The following is a 22,801-nucleotide window of genomic DNA, read 5'->3' on the forward strand; positions in this document are numbered from 1 at the left end:
GCGGCCAACTTTCGCCCACAGGCCACACTTTGGGCAGCCCTGGTCTACATCAATCTCACTTGTAGAGCAGGTGAAATTCACTGTATTTAACAAATAAGGCAACGTTGGGAAGCATCAAACAATAAAATGACGTTAAGTGTGTGTTTTTTGAGATTTTAAAGAGTATCCATGACCTCAACACCTTAATGCTTCGCTCATGTTGAGTCAATGTGATTAAATAAAGTAGTCTGATTAAATTAAATGAATGCACAATTAAACATAAACCTGAAGTGTTTATTCAATGACATATACAGTTATGGGTAAGTTATTCTGTCTCCTGTAATAAATCAGACTATATTGACTCAACATATAATAATAATACATTGGAATGGATGGATATTGTTCACTGTTTCCTTAGATTTTGAGAAAATAAGCAGTGTGTTTCTGTACTCACTCGTGAGTTTTGCCTGTCAGTGACCTTGGTGGTATCCCTTTATCTCCTTTAGCTCCTATAATGATCTGACAGGGGCCTATAGTGGGACTTTGATATAATATTCCTCTGCATTTTTGTGGTTTCTGTCGGCCCTAATCAAAGAATGTGCAGCAGTATCTTCTTTGCTGCAGGCTGAAGGGGAGATACCACAGTGTGTGGTTTTGCTTCACCAGCCAATCACAGTTCAGCCTCTCGGAGCCGGTTTCAAGGGTAACAGAAAGCCCAAAATAGTAGCCGAGGCAGTAAAATCTGAAATAAAAGCCTATGTTTTCTATAGCTACTCATCTGTTATGCTGTCTGCAGCTTAATTGTAGGTTTGGGAGACTTTGGAAAGGCTGCAATATGAATAGAGTGATTGTAAGCCCCATGTCGCCACCTAGTGGCCACTGTGATGGACTGCTACCCAGATGATACGAATCCACCAGAATCTGATTTCACGTTGTGCGTGTGGTGTTTTTTTGTAAACTAACTTTCTAGGTCTAGGAGATGGATCCATGTTTGAGTGTGAACCCAACACCCTAAACAACAACAACAACAACAACAACAACAACAACAACAACAACAAAAAACCTGAGTAAAATGTTTCACAGATGATGCTTTTATAATGTTAAAACCTCAGAAACTGAAATCTGCCACAGTTACATCACAGGTTAGTACAGTAAAGTAAATAGTAAATATACATGGACATAAGATCTAAGTATAAAATAAATATTAAGATAAATACATCCCAGTTTTAACACAGGCCTACTCTACTGCAGTTGACTGATATACACATGAGGTTTACATTAGAGTAGACCTATAGAGATCATGGTGCAATAGGCCATAATAAATACTGGTGTAGCCTAATGGGTTTTAAATGCTCACTGAGTTGCTGTAATCCAATTATTGTAATTGTGTTACGTATAATTTGTTCCTCCCAACTGCCTGCATTCCTGTTGCTCGATTTAAAGGATTCATGATAATGTTTAAAACATGATCATCACAGAATATAAAGGAAAATAAAATCCAAAGTTTGGACTACAACGTGCAGCGCGTTGTGCTCCCTGACCCTGTCCAACCCTCTGACGGTCTGTCGTCACTTTCCAAACAAGGAAACCATATTCGCGCTAAAGTAGTGGTGCTTTCAAGTACTGTCGGAATTGTGACAACCAGGAAGTTGGCATAGCGGCTGCGTTCCACATGGTAGCGTGGCCGAGCGGTCTAAGGCGCTGGATTAAGGCTCCAGTCTCTTCGGGGGCGTGGGTTCGAATCCCACCGCTGCCAGAAAGCTTTTGTATGGAAACATTGAATCTATGATTTCCATACCAAAATATCTGGTATTATTAATAAAGAGTCTTACGTCTCTCTTACAGAGATTGGTGTGACTGCTGATACGTACCAGAAATATTGCATGGTGGGTGCATTTGAATGATCATGCAATCAAAGTAAGTATTAATTGTTAATTATCTGGTTTGTTTAATTTAGGGAGATGTCTACAAATAATGGTTAAGTTTAGAGGTACATTTTATGATATGGAATTTATTAAGTAAAAAATATAGTTTTATATCTTAAAATAGTTTTCAGGGCTTTGCTGATTTAAACCATGCAACCATACGAAAAATGTGCAACTTGGTGTTTAAAATAGTCTCTTTACACAATATGGAGAAGTCTATATTTAGTCAGCTGTTGTAATCACAATACAGTCTGTGGGAAGTACAATTTTAGGGCACTTGCAAATTTAGATTTTAAAATGGCCTTATAAAATATGATGCATTGGTATAGGTTGAACTACCCAAAACTTAAAGCTGCACTGAAAATGCCTCTTAAACAATAATTTTTCCACTGACGATAATCAAAAAATATCACAGATAATATTATGGAGGAGAATCACAGAGGGCCACAGAGTGGGCTGCATTATGGATATGAAGAGAAAAATCTTTACTGATTGAATTTCATGACAGTCATCAAACGACAGACAATTTCAATTTTGCTTTACTTTTACTTACTATTTTATTTCAGTTTTACTTTGTTTATATTTGCAGGACCCTTCTCAGTACCAACGCTCTAGTCAGTAATCAATGACTATCTCCAAGTCTGTATTATTACCTAATTAATACTGTAAATAGGCCTATAAACTTTCTGACCTTGAATTTCTATTCCAAAACTACATAGCGCACCTTTAGTTACATGTATCTGATAATCCATAAATTCTTTTACTTATTTACATTTTGAGTGCAGGACTTTAACCTTTAATGGAGATTATATGGAGTTACTCTACACGAATTTATTGAACTTTGATTTGTAAAAAGAAACATATTACTTTAAAGGGGCACTGTGCAGTTTGAGAGAGGAAATCTCAGATTTTTGAGATTTACAATGGTAAATGATCTGCATTTCTATAGCACTTTTCCAGTCCTCTCGGACAATATATTTATATATTTATATCACATCTTTGCCATAACTGAATAAACAAGCTGTTCTCAGAGGAAAATAAGGTCCCCAGAACAGTGTTTGAAGCTAGAAAGGTGGCAGGGTCCGCCACATATAAACAAAGTAAATGTTTGTATGAAACTGTTGTCCCTTAAGGTCAGTTTGTTTATTCAGTTTATTCAGTCATGAGAACAAAGAAAGTTTGTTTATCTAATTTGTTTAGGCATTAAAAAGAAACAGTCAATGAAGATCCTTCTCTTCTGATTATAATTTCATCCCCAAAACTACATAATGCACCTTTAAAATGACTACAAAAATGTTGGATGTAAACTTTATCACAAAAACAAGGTACACATTCTGTAAAAAAAATCCCACGTCATAAAACCACGTGCACAAAAGTTGTTATTTCAGAGATGTTTTACTTTTGCCCACGTTTTGTACAAAGTGTTGAAAAATCCCAATTGAGACTCACAGGGACCTCAGAAGTCGGAGCTCGTGAAGAGCACGTGAATGCAGCATGGTTGGACGACGGAGACGAGAGGAAAGAAAAGGGCAAGGAAGGGACCTGTGATCAATTCAGCCTCGCAGTCTTGGCGCCAATCCGGTTTAAAGAGAAAAAAACTGCCAGTTTTTCATTGACGTTTTCATCAAATCCGCGTCTAGCCGCCGCTTCTGTCACAGCCATCAGTCGGTGCTGTAGCCTGCTAGCCTCGTTAGCACACTATCTATCATTGTCATATTAATCTGGCCCCCTTCTCTCTGTCTGTAGTCACGATACTAATAACTCAGCAACAGTAAGCACAGGGACAATAGAGGTGTGTTTCTCCAGGGGAGACCGATTAAACAGCGGAAAAAATGGGGGTGAGTTGGACATGTTTTGCTTTGTGTCTCGCTGCGAGCTGATACAATGAAAGGTGGATGTTTGTGGCTTCTGGTAAAAAAATGCGTGATGGTGAGAGGAGAGAAAGAAAGAAGGAAGGAGGGAGGACGGGGAGAGGAAGAGAGACCATGGTGGATGGATGTAACGTTAGTCAAAGGTGTTGGTTGGCACCGAGGCTCGTTTTGGCTGCGTTAGCCGCTTAGCTGCCTCCACATAGCCTACATAGCATAATATAGTTAGCCCACGCTCCCACGCAGCTGTATATGGTGTTTTCAGCGTTATTACCGCATTGTCCTTGTCGCTACGCACAGTTAACTTCTCCCGGTGTGTTGTGCCATTGTTAGCCGGCTAGCTGCGTTAGCCACTTAGGAATGCCATGTTAATGACGAGCGCTTCGCTATGCTAGCAAGTACTGCAAATCACTAATGTGTGTACAATTACCGAGCGAGCCACGGTGATCTGTCTCGGACCACATGGTTATGATAAATTCAGGCTTGTTGCATGTGGACAATGAACTTCTCAGCAAGCAGTAGCAGCAGCCCGGGCCTGCACTCATGCTACAAAACTGAGTTAGTTACCATAACTTTGGCTAGTCCGTGTAGGCAGCAGACGTGAGTTTATACTGCACTTTCACTCCAGATAAACCAATCCACGTGTTTTCACTGCCCCAGCTCAGTCTGCAGCCTCTCTGTGCTTGGTACAGAGTTAATGCCCTGAGCTAAAGTTGGCAATTCACTGCATTCCATCCTCTAATTGTTCCCTCTTCTCTTCAGGTCTGGATCTAATGAAGTTATTCCTACTTGTTTGTCCCCAGCTATCAATGCACCATTTCTGCACTGTTAACATGCCACTTAAAACCTTATTGCCTTGTAAATGCAAGTGGCTTCCCAGGATGGTTATGGCCAATCCCTTTTTTTTTTCCTTTTTAGCTGCGTTTGAAATGATATACGGGCAGTACGACAAATTGGTATTTTATTTTTTAATGATCTATAAAACCGTGCCCATCAGGATTTCAATAGTGAATGTCTTCAGATGGCTTCTGAAGTCCAAAACCCAAATATGTCTGATGTTAGATTGTACAAAACAGAACCGAGAAGCTAATCCTCACATCTGAGGAAGCCAAAAGGAGAAAGTTCTGTTCCTTTCCTCGATTAATGACTTAAATGATTAATGTGTTAACAAAATGGTGGCAGATTATTCTCAAACTAATCCCTTTAGTACCGCTATGCAGGAGTTAATCACAAGAAACAGTACTGCAAGAAACCCTGATGTGAAATCGAATTGTCAAGCTACTTCTCGATATCTCTATAAATTACACGTGTCAATAGTTAATGACGCCTAATAACCACAATAATGGTTGAAAAACACTTAAAGCATCTGTTGCAGTGTGTTTTCTCTCTGCAGTCAGAGTCATTTGTGTGAATTATGGCTGCACCATTGCTGATACCAGCATTGGACATCAAGCCAAGAGCCGGCTAATTTACAGTATCAGTATCAGAGAATTTTCCCTATACTATAGTCCCACACGGAGAGAAACGTGCAACATCAGCGATATAAACACAACTGGTTGTCATAATAGCCACTGATATCAATACGAATGTGCTACAATTGCTTGGATTGGCAGGATGACTGTTTATAATAGTGATAAAATAGTTTTTCTATAGCAGTGTAAGTGCTACTGTTGGCTCTGCATGACTGACTCTTGTGTTTGTGTTGCCTTGATGTTTCTGGCTGTACTAGTTTGTTCTGTTCTTGTGTCATTGAGTCTGTGTTTTCACGTTTGTGTGTGATAAAATGTGGCTGACTGTGATGTCTGTACACGCAGGAACTCAGAATATTACAAGGTTTCTATATTTTAAAGGCCTATAAGTACTGAGGTGAATTAAAATAACTTTAAAAAGGCAGGTAAAATCAGGTGCAACTGATCTTCCATTTATTTATTTATTTATTTATTTATAAATCCCCCTGACAGGAACAGTTCACTCCCAATCCAGAATACATATTTTCCTCTTGCCTGTAGTACTTTATCCATTTAGATTGTTTTGGGTTGAGGTGCCAAGTTTTGGAGATATCGGCCATCAACTCATGGACAAGAGGCATGCTAATTAAGCTAACTAACGCTGCGCTCCATACTACTCCAAACTCGAAGAAGTTGGAGAAATACCTGACCTCTTATTAGGATAAAGTGCAGTGAAACGCCACTTAAAGTCCTACTTGTAAACTCAGATCACATCCACATAGCCTGACTTCATGACCACAAGCCGAGTGTCATCTAGTTCTGTTTTAATTGAAAGCTTAAGAGAAAGCTAATATCTCCAAAACTTGGCAACTTACAACGAAAGCTCTACAGGTAAGATGAAAAATACGTATTTTTGATTTTGGGGTGAACTTGCCCTTTAAATTCAGCCTGCTAATATGGCTCCTGACAAGGACTGTGAAGTACATAAACGATGTTGACGTGAGAACAACATGCTTTCTTATTTAATCGCAGACAGTTGCTGAGTGAACTAAATAAAACCTGAATTAGCTAATTATAGCGTGTGGAATTTTTGTGCATTGGCCAAAAGCGCCGTGTGGTCCATGCCTGGGCCGCTGAGCTCTTTGATCTCTGCACCAGGCTTCATGGGGAAGTCTGGTTATCTGACAAGCTTGCTCGTCTTGTGTGTTTGTACCAAAAGGCTGCAATTCCTTTTCATGTTACAACATGAGACTACACACTTGCATGTCTTGAATCGATTTAGTTGAAGGCACAATGAAGAATGGCATTGTATGTAACCTGCCAACAAACATTAAATTATGCTTAGAGCCCCACAGTGGATATCAAGATGAAACGGATCAGTGTAGGCGTGTAATTGATCATGAAACAGAGGAGGGGATTGATTAAGTGACACAAATGCAAACCATCTTGGTTAACGAATAGATCAGACAGGTCTTTGTTTCTTGCTGGGTGAAAAATGAATGTGAGGATTATAAAAATATTTTAACACGTTTGATTTATTTCACTCTTTCGATTCTCCTCTTTTCCATACTGTCCATCTCATCTGCTCCCTTATCTCTGCCTTTCTCTCCTACATTCCTCTGCTCATCCCTTCCTTCATTTCCTGTCTCCAGAGGAAGTCCAACAGAGCAAAGGAGAAGAAGGCCCGGCGTCTGGAGGAGAGGGCAGCCATGGATGCCGTCTGTGCCAAGGTGGACGCAGCCAATAAGGTAATATCAGTGAAGTAGCTGTCGTTAGCCTTGGCGCTGGGCTACATAGAGGCCTTTTGAGGAGATGGAATTGAAATTATTTAAAGGTCAAGTGTGGGACATTTGAGGAGCGTGGAATATAATGTTTTTACAGGATATGGTTGGTGCAAACATTCATTTTTTGACAAACTTTTTAATGAGACGTCTAGAATAACGTTTCAGCTCACTATTTTTAGCTTGGCTTTGTTTTTTTTTTCCTAGGTGAACGCATTCTTGCACATGATTAGTTCAAGGACCATTGGAAATTTCAAAATCAGACACCCAATTTCTGTTATAATAATAATAATATAATACAGTCTGTTATAAATAATGTAACTTCTCAATACTAATACTTTTCAAACACACTGTTGACGCGTTGGCCGCTTGCTAACTGCAAAACTAGCAACATTTGCTGTTCTGATAGTTGGCACTGATGTTAAAAATAAATGCACTTTTGAGACCGTTAAGTGCTTCACATTAGAGCATCCACCACTTGGCCCTTTATGTGCTGTTTCAGGCCTTCCTGTGGGTTCAGATTGCATCAAGAACAGCCATTAAAATCTCCACTGTGAGCTGTGATTGCCATGTAATGCAACCAGAAGCTGGGGATTCCCTCCTTGCCCTGAATATGCCCGTAATTGATATTCACATGACCGGAGAAGCCAAATTCAGTACCATATGTTTCTTTATGCATAATTAATCAGCATTATTAAACCCGACCCATGTATCAGGACACCCAACAGACGGCTCCTTGAGCATGGAGGTGGGGTAGAGCACTAGCAAACCTTGTTGAAGACTGGAGGAACAAAGCTAACACATACCGGCCTTGAGCTGAGCTGTAGCGGCTACAAACTATCTCTGAAGAGGACTGCCCACTCTTATTACTTTTCTGTGTCACTTTGTCCCGAAATGGGCCACTCTGTGTTACATGCTGTTCTCTCTCTCTCCCGCCCCTTTCCACTGTTGATGTGCCAACAGGGAAGGAATGCAAGAAATTCTCCCAAAGTACATTTATTTCTGTTTGTGCTCTTGCCAACAGTAATGAATCTTGACTTAGCCTGTTGTTTCACATGAACAAGTAGTGTATTCACTGCTTCAAAAACAACCCATTATAACGTGATCTGCTTCTTCTTCTCCTTGGCCTTAAAATGGAGGAGAGGTACGGCTGTATCCTTAAACAGGCTCAGGGGCCAAAGAGGTCAGGGGGCCCCCGAAACAAGAGCACCATTTGTTGTTCTAAAAATGGCTCATTCAGTAGTAGGAATGTCCTGAAGTTGTTTATTTTTTTATTCTGATCTTTAAATATCTGCTGTAGTCTGAACTGGTATTTATTTGTATTATACAGCTGCATTGTTGACATGTCTGTGCCCAGGGGCCCAGTGTCTATCTTTGCAAGAAGAGGGGTATTAAATCGAGATACTTGTTCTTTGCCAAGAAAAAGCTGATTGTGTTGGTAACTAATAGGGCTATAACACTAATAGCCCTGCAATTTTCCTGCCTGTATGGGCCCCCTTTGGCCTATTAAGGCTCCAGAGCCTGTTGTGGAGCCTGAGGGATGCTTAGGTTAGAAGTAGAGTCGCATTTACTGTCTATTTTTGGGAGATTTACTGCATTCACAAGTTAAAAATGAAGCAGTGTAGGGGTGCACCTAACAATCCCATTTTCATTAACGATTAATCTGCCTGTTGGTTTAATGAATTGTTTTGTCTGTGAAATGCAAGAAAATGCCTCTCAAATTTTCCAGATTCCCTTTGGAAGTCTTCAGACGTCTTGCTAAGTCAAACCAACAGTTAGAAAATCTTAAGATGTTGTGTTAACTGTCATTTAAATGTCAACAAATGTTTGCACTGCTGAATGTGTGACAGGTGCAACTCTATAACAAGAAGAACTCGGCACACTGTCTTGCCTACTGCTGGAATAATTCATTAACACAACGTTTTCTGTCTGTCAGACCTTCATCAGGTATCGGTCAGATAAAGGACTGAAACTTTCTGGGAATAATTTAAGCAGCAAGCAAGACCGTGAGCAGGACTTCTTCTCACTGATATCAAATCAGAAGAGGGAAATCTGAAGCCACAAACCCATATTTCTTTTGTGCACAATAAACTTCTCTGAGAACTAAAATAGCTTTATTTCAATAGCAGGCAGTGTGATAAAACTGGGGCATGGAAGGGAAAAATTCATACTCTGTCTTATGAAAGTGTCTAAAGCTAATTTTGCCCTTTCTCCTCACAGCTCGATGACCCACTGGCTGCCTTCCCAGCCTTCAAAAAATACGACAGAAATGGGTATGTATCGCTTTGTCTGCCTACAAAGGACTTATTCAGTGTTTCATGAAATACATAGTTGTTGCATAGAGGGGAGAGTCAGTCTGCTGATGGTATTTATACGTATTCTTCTCTTTGTCTTCCTCTGACACAGACACTTTCTTGACGTTACTGACCCTGTTTACTTGTCTTCCTCTCCAGGCTGAACCTGCAGATAGAGTGTAAGAGAGTGACCACCCTCAACCCGCTGTCTGTGGAGTGGGCCTTTGAACTCACCAGAGCCAACATGCAGACACTGTAAGACACTGAGTGATGAATGGGGACCGGCTCACATAGATATGAGTGCAGACAAGCCAGAAAGTCTTTGTAGCTGTTCAATGTAACTCTTTAATTTGCACACAGAGTAAGGTTGGAAGGCAGAGGAGACAGTTTTGAGATAGAGGAATGCCTGGGTAAGATTAGCACGTCCGGTCACGTTGGAGTCGACCTATTTTCTTGTCGCTGTGCCGCAGGTACGAGCAAAGCGAGTGGGGATGGAAGGAGAGGGAAAAGAGGGAGGAGATGAACGACGAGAGGGCGTGGTACCTGTTGGCCCGCGACGGCGACTCCGCCCCTGTGGCCTTCTCTCACTTCCGGTTCGACGTGGAGTGTGGGGAGGAGGTTTTATATTGGTAAGTCATCCAGTCCACAAGCATGTGGATTTAAATTCAAGCTCACTTGTTACTAACCTAAATTGTTTCTCTTGACTTTGTAGCTATGAGGTGCAGCTAGAGAGCAGAGTGAGGAGGAAAGGACTCGGGAAGTTCCTCATCCAGATACTACAGCTGATCGCTAACAGGTAAACTCTACAGCTGCGGTCATGGCTGTGTGACGATGTGAGAGATTTAGAGGTCCCGTGTCTCATTTTCAGGTTCATACTTTTATTTGAGGTGTCTACTAGGAACTGTTTCCATGCTTTAATGTTAAAAAAATGTATTTTTCTCAAACTGTCATTGCTGCAGCACCTCTATTCAGCCCATTCTGCTCTGATTGGTGAGCTCTCATAGGCCGGAGCATACCTCTCCGCCCAACATGTTTCATCAGCTCTGCCGGTGTTGTGAGCATTGCTGAGGGCGGTGACTGTGTAGTTGTGACATCACAGTTTTATGCAAGTCAGCTTGTTTGAAGGCACATTTTCATTTTTTACAGGCTGTGTACATTTCTCTGTGGATTGGCCGTTTTGAATCATGGACAGTACTGATATAGGACCTAGACCTGAAATCTCACCCTTAAAATTTGGGACCTTTTTAACCACAAAGAGTGTGGACAAACAAACAAGGGAATAAGGATTCATCTCTTTTTCTCTGCTAACAGTTGTAAATTAAAATATTTTGTAATTTTGCAATGGTTACTATAAGTCGTAGCTATTTTTTTAATTTCATTTAATAATGGCAGAGAATATTTCACTAATATTTAATACTCTGTTGTCTTTATTCTCATAAAAACTGGGCCCAGTGTGTGACCCTGACCCAGGGAGCCCACTGCTTGTACTATAAATATTTTCTGGCACAAGAATTTCCTTTTAGGATAAATAAAGTTCTGTCTTATCTAACTTGGCTTATTTAATGTCTCGATAGTTGAAGTATGTAGTCAAGCAAAAATGGATGTAAACAGTGTAGGCTTTACAGGTGTTTTTTATGAAAAGGAAAATGCACTACACCTCAAGGGTACACACACAGCGTTTTTGTGAGAAACACTGAATGTAAACAGGAATTCAGTTTATTTTAAGGGAAAACTCCACAGGGCCCCTTTAAGGACAACGCCTCAGTCACATCTTTCGGTCAGGTGAACCTTAAGTAAATCTGTTTGTTTCATCTCTGCTCTCTTGCTTTTTCTCTCCAGCACACAGATGAAGAAAGTGATGTTGACAGTTTTCAAACACAACCACGGGGCTTACCAGTTCTTCAGAGAAGCTTTACAGTGAGTATACTGGCTCTACTTCTAAATTAGAAGTTTAGAAAAAGACTTTTCATTTCTGTAACACCTAAGTCAATCTGTGTGAACAGGCTGATCTAAGAAATGTCCATGCTTTCAACATTTCTGTTATCAATGAAGGAAAGAGGAAAAACACCATAGGGTGACCGTGACCATAATGGGCTTCCCCAAGAAATGTTTTTCTTTTTATTGTAAACAGGAAGTCGGTGAATATAATGTCAGTAAAAGTCTGTAACATGTAATCAATTGTTGTGGTTAAAATGAGGCTAATGGATGCAGAAAAAGTAGTGTCAGTGTTGATGACCCCCTCCTTTCTCTCTACACATTTAGGTTTGAGATCGATGAGACCTCGCCAAGCATGTCCGGTTGCTGCGGCGACGACTGCTCTTACGAGATCCTCAGCCGGCGGACCAAACACGGCGAGGCCTCGGCGGGACACACCCACGGGGGCGGCCACTGCGGGGGCTGCTGCCACTGATCCAGCTTCAGCTCCACCTTTTATGATGATGATGATGATGATTGGTTAAAAGCCAGCAACTTTTCATGGCTGTGTGTGAAAGCTTGAGCTGCCTGCTACGCTGTTTGAACGGCTGTAGATGAACCGATGGCGGAATACCTGGCTACAGATATTGATGTCGCATTATGGATTGAGATTTACATGTTTCTTTTTCGTGTATTCCTGCTACGAAAGCAGTATGCAGTGTGAGCTTTCACACATAGCTCCTGTTTTTTCTTTTAATACTTCTTCTTGGTTCAGTGTCCAGGCCATCTTCTCTCATTCTCTTACCCCAGTTAACAATGACAGTTAGTAGTTCCTAGTCAAGAACAAGTTAAAGCATTGCTGACATCCTCTACCACTGCAGTGAACCTCATCCCATCCTGCTCTCATCCTCTCACCTCCTAACGTGCTGTACTGTATTGAATCATTGAGCAGCGCTTCTCAAACTTTGGTTCCGGACTTAATAGTAGTTTCTTGCATAAGGCTGTTTTATAAAAACTTAGTACCTCAAGTCTGCAGTTTGGACTTTTAAGAGTCAGTTTTCTGTTAAACTAGCCCCCGATTTCTTTGGGACCCCACACTGAGACTAGTAGCTTGTTTCACTGGACCAGGGTCCCATGATTAGGCTGATTATGTACTTATGATTTGGTCCTAGAAAAACGGTCTGAGAAGCCTTGCTGTACTGCAATACCAACTGTTATTTTGCGAGTTATATGGCTTGTCATTTATTTTGTAACAAAATCACTGCAGCTAGCAGCAGTTTTGAACCACACCTGTCTCTTTATTCTATGGTTAAAAGATTACAGTACAGTTTTAGCACTATCCACCGACCCACTTCAATGTATAGTCATCTCCCCTGCTTTCATTTTTCCACAAAATCTTTTTCTCATTATCTGTTGCTGTGAATTTGCATACAGCCCAGAAAATAATCCCCGTATGACCCTCTTGCTCATTCAAATGTTCAACTTGCTTTAAAGGGGCACTATGTAGTTTTGGAGAAGAAATTCAAACTCAGAATTTTAATATTTACAATATAAATGAGGTAATAATACAAACTCTAATACTTATCTTTTCCATAACTGAACAAACAAGCTGTTCTCAGTGGAAAATAAGTCCCCCAGAACACAGTTTGAAGCTAGAAAGGTGGCAGGGTCCGCCACATATAAACAAAGTAAAACAGTATGAGATTGTGTTGTTCTATTTGAGGTCAGTTTGTTTATTCAGTCATGAAAATAGAGTTTGTTTTAGTTTAGGCATAAAATCAGTCAATGAAGATCTTCTTCTGATAAAAATGTCTTCCCCAAAACTACATCGTGCACCTTTAACTGTAAGAGGTACATATCATGAACTGAAACCTACACGAGGTCCTTAGTTAGCCGTCACACTTTCTTCCCACCATCTTTTTCTTGTTTCGATGCTTACGGATATGAATGGGAGATTCAGTTCTGTAAAATGACATCCTCCTTCCTCCCTCCACGTCCTTAAGGCGCTAGCAATGACTGCGGACCCGTTTCTGTCGCCATCCTCTTCAGTCACCTCTGTACAATTGCATTCCTCGTGCTTGCCTCTTTGTTCGCTTTGTTTCCGAGAGGTACTAATGATAAACAAGTTGATGTTGACGCTACCTTTAGCTGTATTTAAGAAATACTTAAACCATCCTCCATCCCTTCTCTTATTATATTCCGTTAGCATGAGCAAATCATATTGATTTAACATGGATAAGGGTTGGTTGAGGTCACCACTTCATTGTGTGGCTGTTTGAAGCTGATGAATGCTGTTAACTTTGAGAAAGGAACATGGATTGGATGGATGATAGAAGCAACTGCAGAGTGCTGAAGCTGTTTTTAATGGTTAGTCCTCCTCCTCCTCTTCCTTCTTCCCAGTTGTCAACTGTTTCCCAGCCCACTGTCATAAGTTTGCATGAGAAAATTTTAAATAACAAAACTGGTGGTCTGAATCAGGATTACACAATAGCAGTGCTGCGTCTGAGCTTTAGCATAACTGTTCGAACTCGTATCTAAAAATCCTCACGTGGGTCTACTAGCGTTGCTTTAATATTTCATCCAAATCTCCCATGAACATCTGTGCATGTTGGAAGTACGTGAAAAGGGGAGTGGTGTGAAACTTAAAGTTCAATATTTGGCTAAAGTTGTGCTGCACGTCTGCAGCGAAGATGCTTGTAGGAGTTTCACTTTGGGTTTTAGACACTGTTAGTTGTCAACCAAGAAAGGCTGCTTACAACCGCAATCTTGGTTGATTCCATTTCTGTTTTGTATAAAACCTTCAGGCTATTTTTGGAGCGTTTTGAGTGCGAGTCAGCTGGGTTAGCAGCCCTATCTAGAAACGACCACAACACCCTTTAATTCCAGGACTGTGGTCAGCTTTTACAGATTATACTTGTGGGCTGGAGGAATTAAAATACATTACTTTACACTACTTTAGATGTAAAGATTCCTCCGTCTTTTGTGTGTTAGGAGGTCATATCAAGGCTCAGCTTGAGATTTTGTACATAAATTACCTGGTCAAAGTACACGAAACTGGGGAGACTACAATGTGAAGATGCGTTCATAGACACACCCAAATACCGAGATAATCGGGGTTACACAAGAACAAAATGTCCAGATCCTGGGGTGAAAGTTTTTGGCTGTTTCCAGACTGGGTCAAGACAAAAAAAAAAACATTCAGCACCCGGAGACAACCGGTTGGTGTCTCAACAACAAAAACAGTTTAACAACATATTGCTTGTTTTAGTGCTAGACTACCTTCTGATAAGTACAGTAAATCATTTTTTGTACGGCATAGGTTACAATTAAGAGGATGTTGTGTATATAGTGGTAGTATATCAACCGACTGACAGTCTCTCTCTCAGGTTAATCAAACGTAATCAAACCTCATCTGTTTCATCAACAGCCGTGTTGTCAGTAAGCTGTTCACTGGATTGGATTGGCCGCAGCTCTGATGTAGAGTCAGTTTTTGTGTTACATGCCGTAGTATTTAATGAACGTGATCTTAAATTCTACTTTTAACACAACTTGTGACAACACTGATTTTTAGTTTTTATATGTTGCAGTAAAAGCGGAAAAGAATCGAATGCCTTGTAAATGTGAAATTCCATGAAAATAAGTGACACAAAGTTTGAACTGACTCTAGATCAGTGCTCAGTTGTTATATTCAGTGCAGACAGGTGGGCTGTCCTTTTAAAAAAACAAAATAATAAAAAAAGGCTCATTGGACGTAAAAATGCTTTGGTGAAAATATCTTCAGTTCGAAAATGAGCCTAAACTTAACCAGTTTATTTTAAGTCAGTTAGTACTTTTATTTTAGACAATGGTTATCATGGTTACCATCACAGAATCACAATCCCCTTCTCTTGGTCTTTTTCTCTATGTATATATATAAGCTGTTGTGGATCCATCTTCATTTTCATTTCTTGGCCTTTTACAGGTGAAAACACTTTTTTAAACATGATGTGAAAAGAAAAACTCCCATGTTTGAGAGCGAGTGTTACAGTCCTGTCCATAAACGACAATGAAAGGGAAAACAAAGTCATTATGCCTTGTCAGTGTTTTATTTGTATGTTACAAATAAAGGAAAGTTGTTTGACTTTTCAAGAGATGCCCTTGCGTTTTCTATAAGTTATGAACTTTTTCTTCTCGCAGGACTACATGGAGGAATATATAGAAGCACATTTCTGTCTGGGAACAGAAATAAAATAGTATGTCAGAAAGTATGACTTTGTAAGTCAGTTATGTGACTTATTGTTTTGAAAAAAAAATCATTTGTCATACGTGGGCTTTCATAGAATAATCGTATGTTTACGGGGAACCATTATCTGTTTTTTTATACAGCTTTATTTGTTTTTATTTTACTTTTCCCCCCCATTGAATATTATGTCAGTCAACATTTTTGAGAAACAGCGATTGTGCATGGATCATGTGGAACTGTCGTGATCGTACACACTCTGAGGGGACGTCTTACCGTGTTGCACTGAAACCGGAAGTTGTTGGTACATTGCTGCAAAAAAAAAAAATGTCCTAGCTAAGCCGAATGAATGGATGTTCTGATGCACTGAGGTGCCTTTGCTCACGTCTGTCCAAGATGACATGAACATTTAAGCTCGTAACTCATCTCTACCGCTCCTATATTCCACGATTTCCCGCCTCTGGTAGGTGCACGAAAATTATAGTCGGGCTATTTTTTGGTAAAACAAATAGTGAGGCTAACATAGCTTAGCTAACACTGACTTATCAAGTTAAATGCATATTCACCGACCTTCGATGGAATAGCGCACACAAACCTATCCTCAGCTTCAGTGTTTTACTGCTAACCTCAAAGATTGAAGGTTAGGTCACTGAATGGCGATGCTAACCTTCTTAGCTAGCATAAATGTTGAGTGGCAGTTGAAAACCTGAATTTTTGCACATTTAAACACATCTGATCATCCTTAGGTTTTCATTTACACTTCTCACAGACCAACGGTAAAACTTAACCACTGATGAAAGAATAGGAAATAATAATTAATAAAAATCTCCCAGAGTGCTTTGTAATGTTTTCTGTGTCACATTATTGTCATCCCTTCAGCTGGTCAGGGTACCATGGCAACGAGGATGAAGCTGAAGCTGAAGACTGTGTTTGTGCTCTACTTCATGGTCTCCCTCCTGGGCCTCGTCTATGCGCTGATGCAGCTTGGTAAGTGGTCACCACACTGTCTCCATCCAGGCCCGATCCATCAGGATAATAAGCTGTACATGTGTGTGAATGCACAAGCGCAGGTCAGTCTGGCACGGGTGAGAAAAAAGTCTGAAAGTGAGACGACTAAAGTGAAGATGACTTACTCTACTGTGAGTGTTAACAGAAATAAATACCCTTGCAGGGATTATTCACAGTGTACTCAAATGTGCCACCAGTGTACCTTTACAATATAATCCATAAAATTTAAAGGCTTTCAAATAGATTATTTTTAGTTGCTATGAAAATGAATGCATAAGAGTGTGTGGAAATATGTGCAATATGGAATAACAGACAGACGTTACTCAGTCCTGACATACAATTACAAATGTTTGGGATAAGAACATGAGGCTAAACTTAATGTTAATCTCAAACAAAGATATAAAATGAAGCAAACATCCCCAAAAAAGCAGCATTTATTTACCCAGATTGTATAAACCCGGAACTCCCTTACTGCTTTTGTACTTTAAACTCTCCTGCCTGTTGTGTCAGGTCAACGCTGTGACTGCACAGAGCACGACATGCCTAAAGACCGCACCATATCTCGCCTGCGGGGGGAACTGCACCGTCTTCAGGAGCAGATGAGGAAGTCCGAGGCGACCAAACAACCCCAGAAACAGGCAGCCAAACCTTCCCAGCCCACCATCTTTGTCATCACTCCGACATATGCAAGGTAGCCGATGAGGCCGATTTCCTCACCTCATCTCCTGCTCACTTATCTCCACCCTCCTCTGTCACCGTCTACACCACTCCTCTGATTTCTGTCTGTCTGTCTTCAGGCTGGTGCAGAAGGCCGAGCTGACTCGTCTGTCGCAGACGTTCCTTCATGTTCCTCAGCTCCACTGGATCGTGGTGGAGGACTCGCCACATAAGACGCCGCTGGTGACTGACCTTCTGGTGAAGAGTGGGCTGACCTACACACACCTGCACATGCCCACCGCCAAGGACCGCAAACTGCAGGAGGTAGACAGAGATGTCAGGCAAAAATCACACCATCTTTCATGTTTTTGTCCCCTTAAATGCAGATTTTATTTGATATCAGGTAATTTTCATCTTTAAGTATAAATAAAAGAGTGTTTTAAAGCTTTCAGTCTCGCTGCTCGCTTTCCTCCTCAGGGTGACCCGAGCTGGCTGAAGCCTCGTGGAGTGGAGCAGAGGAACGAGGGTCTACGGTGGCTCAGAGAGGACAGAAGGGCCCAGCCGGGAGGAGACAACCAGCAGGGAGTTGTTTACTTTGCTGATGACGATAACACATACAGCCTGCAGATATTTGAAGAGGTGGGTGGTGCAGTAGGCAGGAGGTGTACTGACATCTACAAAGTGTTTGTTTTAAAAGTACAGTGATGACTCTCTTGTTTCAGATGAGGAGTACCCAGCGAGTATCAGTGTGGCCGGTGGGGCTGGTTGGAGGGATGAAATATGAGAGGCCTGTGGTTGAAGGAGGAAAGGTGGGTGCTTTTTATGTTGTGGTTTGTCCACTGTGGAATTAAAGGAATGGGTCAAAGAAAAATATTAATTTATTGACTGAATTACACACAGCAGAAAATAATTTTGTTTGTGTGACTTTGTGTGAGTGTCCTTCATTTTAAAGCTGACGTCTGTGGGATACGAGTGTCGACACTTGTCTTCTCATAATGCTCAAATAGTTGCATTTAATGTCTTCAACCAAATTATGTCCAATACAGAATTTTGTAATTGTGTTTTTGATTTTTCCTCTAAGGTGGTTCGCTTCCACACCGGCTGGCGTCCCAGCCGCCCCTTCCCGATGGACATGGCCGGTTTTGCCGTGTCCCTCAAACTGGTCCTGGCCAATCCAGAGGCTTGTTTTGACGGAGAGGCACCAATGGGCTTCCTGGAGAGCAGCTTCCTTCAGGGATTGGTTACTATGGACGAGCTGGAGCCCAAAGCGGACAACTGCTCTAAAGTACGAGTGTGTATGTGAGAGCATGAGTGAAAGATGTCTATGATATGTGTGTTCGTGTGTTTAAGTTGAAAAGAAGAGTTTTCATTTTTATGGTCTTTTGAGATTTTTTACATTAATGTTCATGTGAATTTTGAGATTGAATCAATTTGAAATTTAAATTGTCTTTTGACTGTTTTTAGGATATTTTCTCAGCAAACTTTAGCATTTTTATGTCTATTCATTCTGTGTTTGTTCTGTAGGTGCTGGTGTGGCACACACGGACAGAGAAACCGAAGATGAAGAGAGAGGAAGCTCTGCAGGCTCAGGGACTGGGCTCAGACCCTGCTGTGGAGGTCTGAGGAACACACACTCACACAGACACAAACACACAAACACACACAATCACACACACACAATCACACACACATTGTAAAGCGTACTCTGCTGTTTAATGCTGCATATGTAACTCTGCGTTGTAAATACTGTAAAACAGAAGACTATCTGTTGGAGGTGACATTTAAACTGAATCGGTTCTGACCGTCTGTTGTTTCGTGTCAGGTAGTAAACGTACGTGTGTGTATATATTGGGTGAGTGTTGTTAAAGCTGTGCTGACTGTATGTTAGTGTATGTATCAGGGTTTTATTTGGTTTTAGTGGGTTTCGTTGTCTTTGTCCAGCTGTACAGTGGATGAGAACTCAGCCGCCTGACGGGGGCGCCAGTTTTTTAATTTTCGCAGAGCCGTGATGTTACGCCACAGTACACATTAGCTTGAAGCTGGAGAAGTGATGCATCTTATCCCAGACGTCCTTAAGTGTTTTATTTGTAGGGTTTCACCTGTTTAACTTGTGCTCAATGGAAATCCTGCAGTGCGACTCACTGCTGACAGCAGTTAGATATTTAAAGCTACACCAGCTGGTTGGAGCTGATCAGTAACCAGCTTCTTGATCGAGATACAATTGCAACGGAGCACTTTATTCATGCATGGCTTCTATTTTTGCGTGGTTAGTGTCTGTAAGTCTGTTTAAGCCATATAAATGTTTTTTTAAATCATCATCATAGGCATGATAACAATCTCTATACAACCTGCGAATCAAAATGTCTGCATTTGCTATCAAGGTAACAGTAATGTGAAGCAAAGGTAGTGCAAAGGTCAATTTTTTGAATAGTCATGACATAAACAAAAGCCACAACACTCACCGATTAATCAAAAATCTCCTGAGTAGTTGGTGCCTTGTATTTATTCTCCTCTCATTCAGCTGTGTTACAGACACTTAGCAACACAGACGTGACATATACAGAGACGCAAAGGTTCCACCCAGTGTAGCTTTAGTGTTAAAGCTCAGCGCGCTGATTTCTAATAGTGTTATAGCACAACAACAGCTAGTTCTAGCCAGCATTTTTCTGTGTATATTTTTAGTGATGCTTTTTAAACACACAAGACTTGTGGAATCAGTTTAGAAGTCTTGAATAAGGGAACAACACTACTGAAGCTCATAGAAATTTCTTATGCAATAAACAAATACAAAGCACGACGTCCATGTTGCATTCCCACACTCTGATGATGACAAGATTAAGACTTGAATTTGCCTCTAATAGGCTGGAAATCCCTGGTAATTTATAGTAGCTGTGTTCCAAGAGTATATTTGAACTACTCGAGCGTTGCTGTGCCGTCTTCCACGACACCGTCAGAATCTGGAAGAATAAAGAGCGGAGCAAGATAGCGCTCCTCAGCTACTGTTTGTATGATACTGTAAAAACAAGCTAGTGCCTGCTTAAGTGTAACTAGTGCCTGTAAGTCAATTCTCTCCTGGTGTATAATGTATTTATTACTGTAATATTGTTCTTTACATTGTATAATGTGATAATGTCTGTCCTTGGCCTTGAAAATAAACCTAGATAATGTAAAACATGTTTTGTTGTTCAGTGCTTTATGGTTATCTATAAATTATCTTAAAAACTTTGTTCTTTGACTGTTTGCAGGCAGAACAGGATAAAAACCTACATTTGACTTACCACACATGCTGATATGTATCAGTGTTTGTAAGGAATTTGCATTCAGCTGTTTTTAAGGGCCAAATCTCTTGCGACACATTTTGGATTCTGACCCCGACTCGTCTCGAAAGTGCTGACTTGACGAAGCAGTTGAGTGACTGTCTCGACTGCCTGTTTTAATGTGCTCTATTTGAACCGCAGCCAACAGCACATCTGTTCTCGGGGTGAGTGAGGTAATACATAACAGTGTCACAGCTCACAGACTTGTCATACAGTGTGTCTGTGACCTTTATCACTTATGTCTGTTATTTGTGTTCCAACAGTGGTGGAAAGTAACTACATATTTTTAATCAAGTGGTTACGGGATCCGAGAAACAGTAGTACAATATTTGCCTCCAAAATGTAGTGGAAGTATACAGGTAAAGTTGCAGGAAGTACCTCAGAGTTGTGCAGTACATGTGTAAATGTACTTTGTTAGATTCCATCACCGATAGTCAACAATATTTAAAAAAAATAAACATGATCAGTTTACAAAATATAAATTCAGCTGGTCTTGTTTAGCCACATGGTCGTGACTCAGATGTCTGTGAGTTGTTGATGGTACTTCCCCCTCTAAACTTTTCAGATGGTTTCATTTAAAGGTGCGGTACGTAAGAATTGGCCACCTTGAATTAATCCCAACAAACGGGGAGCATATCAGGGGAGTAACCGCTAACTGCTGCTAAATCTATTCTTTTTATACACCCATGAATTAAGATACTGTTAGCTTGTTCGCTCAGTTAGCCAGGTTTTCAGGCCTGGGGCTAGCTGGTTGGCATGCTAACTTCAGTAGTTATCTCTGCAAGACAACACATAAACATCTTTGACATAACATCAAACCTGTGGTTTCTTCACATTCTGTTAAGAATTTTAGTTCATTTGTTTGATTCAATCTAATTTTCTTACACATTGCACATTTAAATAACTGTTTGAATCCTAAATAAATAAAATGGTCCACTGTTTGACTAAAAAGTCCAAAGTCTTAAGTGAAATTTTTGCACATCAGAATCTTATTTACTCTCTCATCAATCATCTCACGACCCCTCAGATTTAATTGGTGCCCCTTTGGAGAGGCCCAACCCCTTTTATTTACTTAAAATGAATGACTTTTATTTTTAAAGTCTACTTATACATTGTATTATTGGTACTTTAGTAAAAGAGCTGTGTGTTTCTTCCACCACTGGTTCCAACAACCTCTCTAATTCTCACCGCATCAAAATCAACGCTAATTTTCTTGCCACAGTGCCAAATCCCTAACTTGTCCCTACTTGACAGTGACCATGGCAACATGCTCCCAGTGTCCGGTACCGTCATCGGTGATTACCCACGTGGGCGGCAGCTTTCTAACCTCAACACAGCTGAGGTTTTTACAGGCCTGAGTGACTGACGGCTGTTACGCCCTCACCTGCTCGGTGCCCCTAAATGGAGAGTTGGGGAGGTGTGAATCCACCTCATCACCAACACACACTCACACAGGGCTTGTAAGATGGAGGTGCACTGGGAGGTGAGTCAGAGGTGCTGAAGTCATCGAGCTAGACGCACACCATCTTTTGATGCGCCGTGATTCACTTGCAGACACACGCATACACCTGTGACAGTAGAAAGTAGTTTTATTACTCTAACCTTTAAACTATCATCATCTGTGCTGTCACACTTGCACCCATAAATAACAAATCACACTTCATTTAATGTGTCTGTCTGTGTGTGTGTGTGTGTGTTTGTGTGTTATCCTTTTGTTGGCGGATCCTCACACAGTATGCATGTGTGTGCATGTACAAGAAGGTGTGTGAGTACTGTACATCCTGACGCTGACTTAAGAAAAACAAGCATGTAGATAATTACCCAACAAACACAGAGCGGAGCGGCTCCCACTCCCTGTCCCACCCAGACACGATGTTTACCATCCAAACAGCAGGATAACATTCAGAGACTGAGCTCTTTCATTTTATCTACACAGCACACATACTTTCTATTAGGATCTACCAGCTTATCAATAACGAGTTGTATTCCTAACATATTACTGGGTTTACTGTATGAAGGCAAATGACCTCATTTCAGAGGCAGCCATTTTGAACCTGAGTCACATAATGTCTCAAATCAAAACAGACTTTTTAATCAATTTTGTGATTCATTTATGATTCATTAGTAGTAATAAAGTATGGAAAGATCTTCATTGATTTATTTTTTTATACCTAAATAAACAAACTCAATGTTGTCATGATTGAATAAACTGAATTAACTGAATAAACAAACTGACCTTAAAGGACAACACAATTTCATACTGTTTTACTTTGTGTATGCGGCGGACCCTGCCACCTTTCTAGTGTCAAACAGTGTTCTGGGGACCTTATTTTCCTCTGAGAACAACTTGTTTATTCACTCATGGAAAGGATAAATATTCCTGATTCTGAG

The 22,801-nt window shown here is 40.7% G+C and overlaps 2 protein-coding genes across 2 annotated transcripts; both read left to right on the forward strand.

The window, feature by feature from the left end:
- Window positions 1-3,377: 3,377 nt before the first annotated feature.
- On the forward strand, window positions 3,378-15,337 carry naa40 (N-alpha-acetyltransferase 40, NatD catalytic subunit). The gene is made up of 8 exons (XM_084345055.1): window positions 3,378-3,742; window positions 6,873-6,968; window positions 9,222-9,274; window positions 9,455-9,550; window positions 9,766-9,924; window positions 10,008-10,091; window positions 11,135-11,212; window positions 11,558-15,337. The coding sequence occupies exons 1-8, from the start codon at window positions 3,737-3,739 to the stop codon at window positions 11,703-11,705; spliced, it is 720 nt and encodes a 239-aa protein (XP_084201181.1). The 5' UTR covers window positions 3,378-3,736; the 3' UTR covers window positions 11,706-15,337.
- A 76-nt stretch (window positions 15,338-15,413) lies between these two features.
- Window positions 15,414-20,267, forward strand: b3gat3 (beta-1,3-glucuronyltransferase 3 (glucuronosyltransferase I)). Its single transcript, XM_084345054.1, has 8 exons — window positions 15,414-15,891; window positions 16,308-16,415; window positions 16,947-17,127; window positions 17,234-17,417; window positions 17,571-17,732; window positions 17,816-17,902; window positions 18,175-18,378; window positions 18,618-20,267. The coding sequence occupies exons 2-8, from the start codon at window positions 16,322-16,324 to the stop codon at window positions 18,714-18,716; spliced, it is 1,011 nt and encodes a 336-aa protein (XP_084201180.1). The 5' UTR covers window positions 15,414-15,891; window positions 16,308-16,321; the 3' UTR covers window positions 18,717-20,267.
- The last annotated feature ends 2,534 nt before the right edge of the window (window positions 20,268-22,801 follow it).

This window comes from Pagrus pagrus (assembly GCF_965226575.1).
Source record: "Pagrus pagrus genome assembly, chromosome: 22".
Lineage (NCBI taxonomy): Eukaryota > Metazoa > Chordata > Actinopteri > Spariformes > Sparidae > Pagrus > Pagrus pagrus.

Coding starts and splice junctions, on each gene's coding strand:
- naa40 (XM_084345055.1), top strand. Junction 10,092..11,134: donor CTACAGCTGATCGCTAACAG/GTAAACTCTACA, acceptor TTTTCTCTCCAG/CACACAGATGAAGAAAGTGA. Junction 11,213..11,557: donor TTCTTCAGAGAAGCTTTACA/GTGAGTATACTG, acceptor CTACACATTTAG/GTTTGAGATCGATGAGACCT.
- b3gat3 (XM_084345054.1), top strand. CDS start 16,322: ATGGCAACGAGGATGAAGCTGAAGCTGAAGACTGTGTTTGTGCTCTAC. Junction 16,416..16,946: donor CTATGCGCTGATGCAGCTTG/GTAAGTGGTCAC, acceptor CTGTTGTGTCAG/GTCAACGCTGTGACTGCACA. Junction 17,733..17,815: donor GCCTGCAGATATTTGAAGAG/GTGGGTGGTGCA, acceptor CTCTTGTTTCAG/ATGAGGAGTACCCAGCGAGT.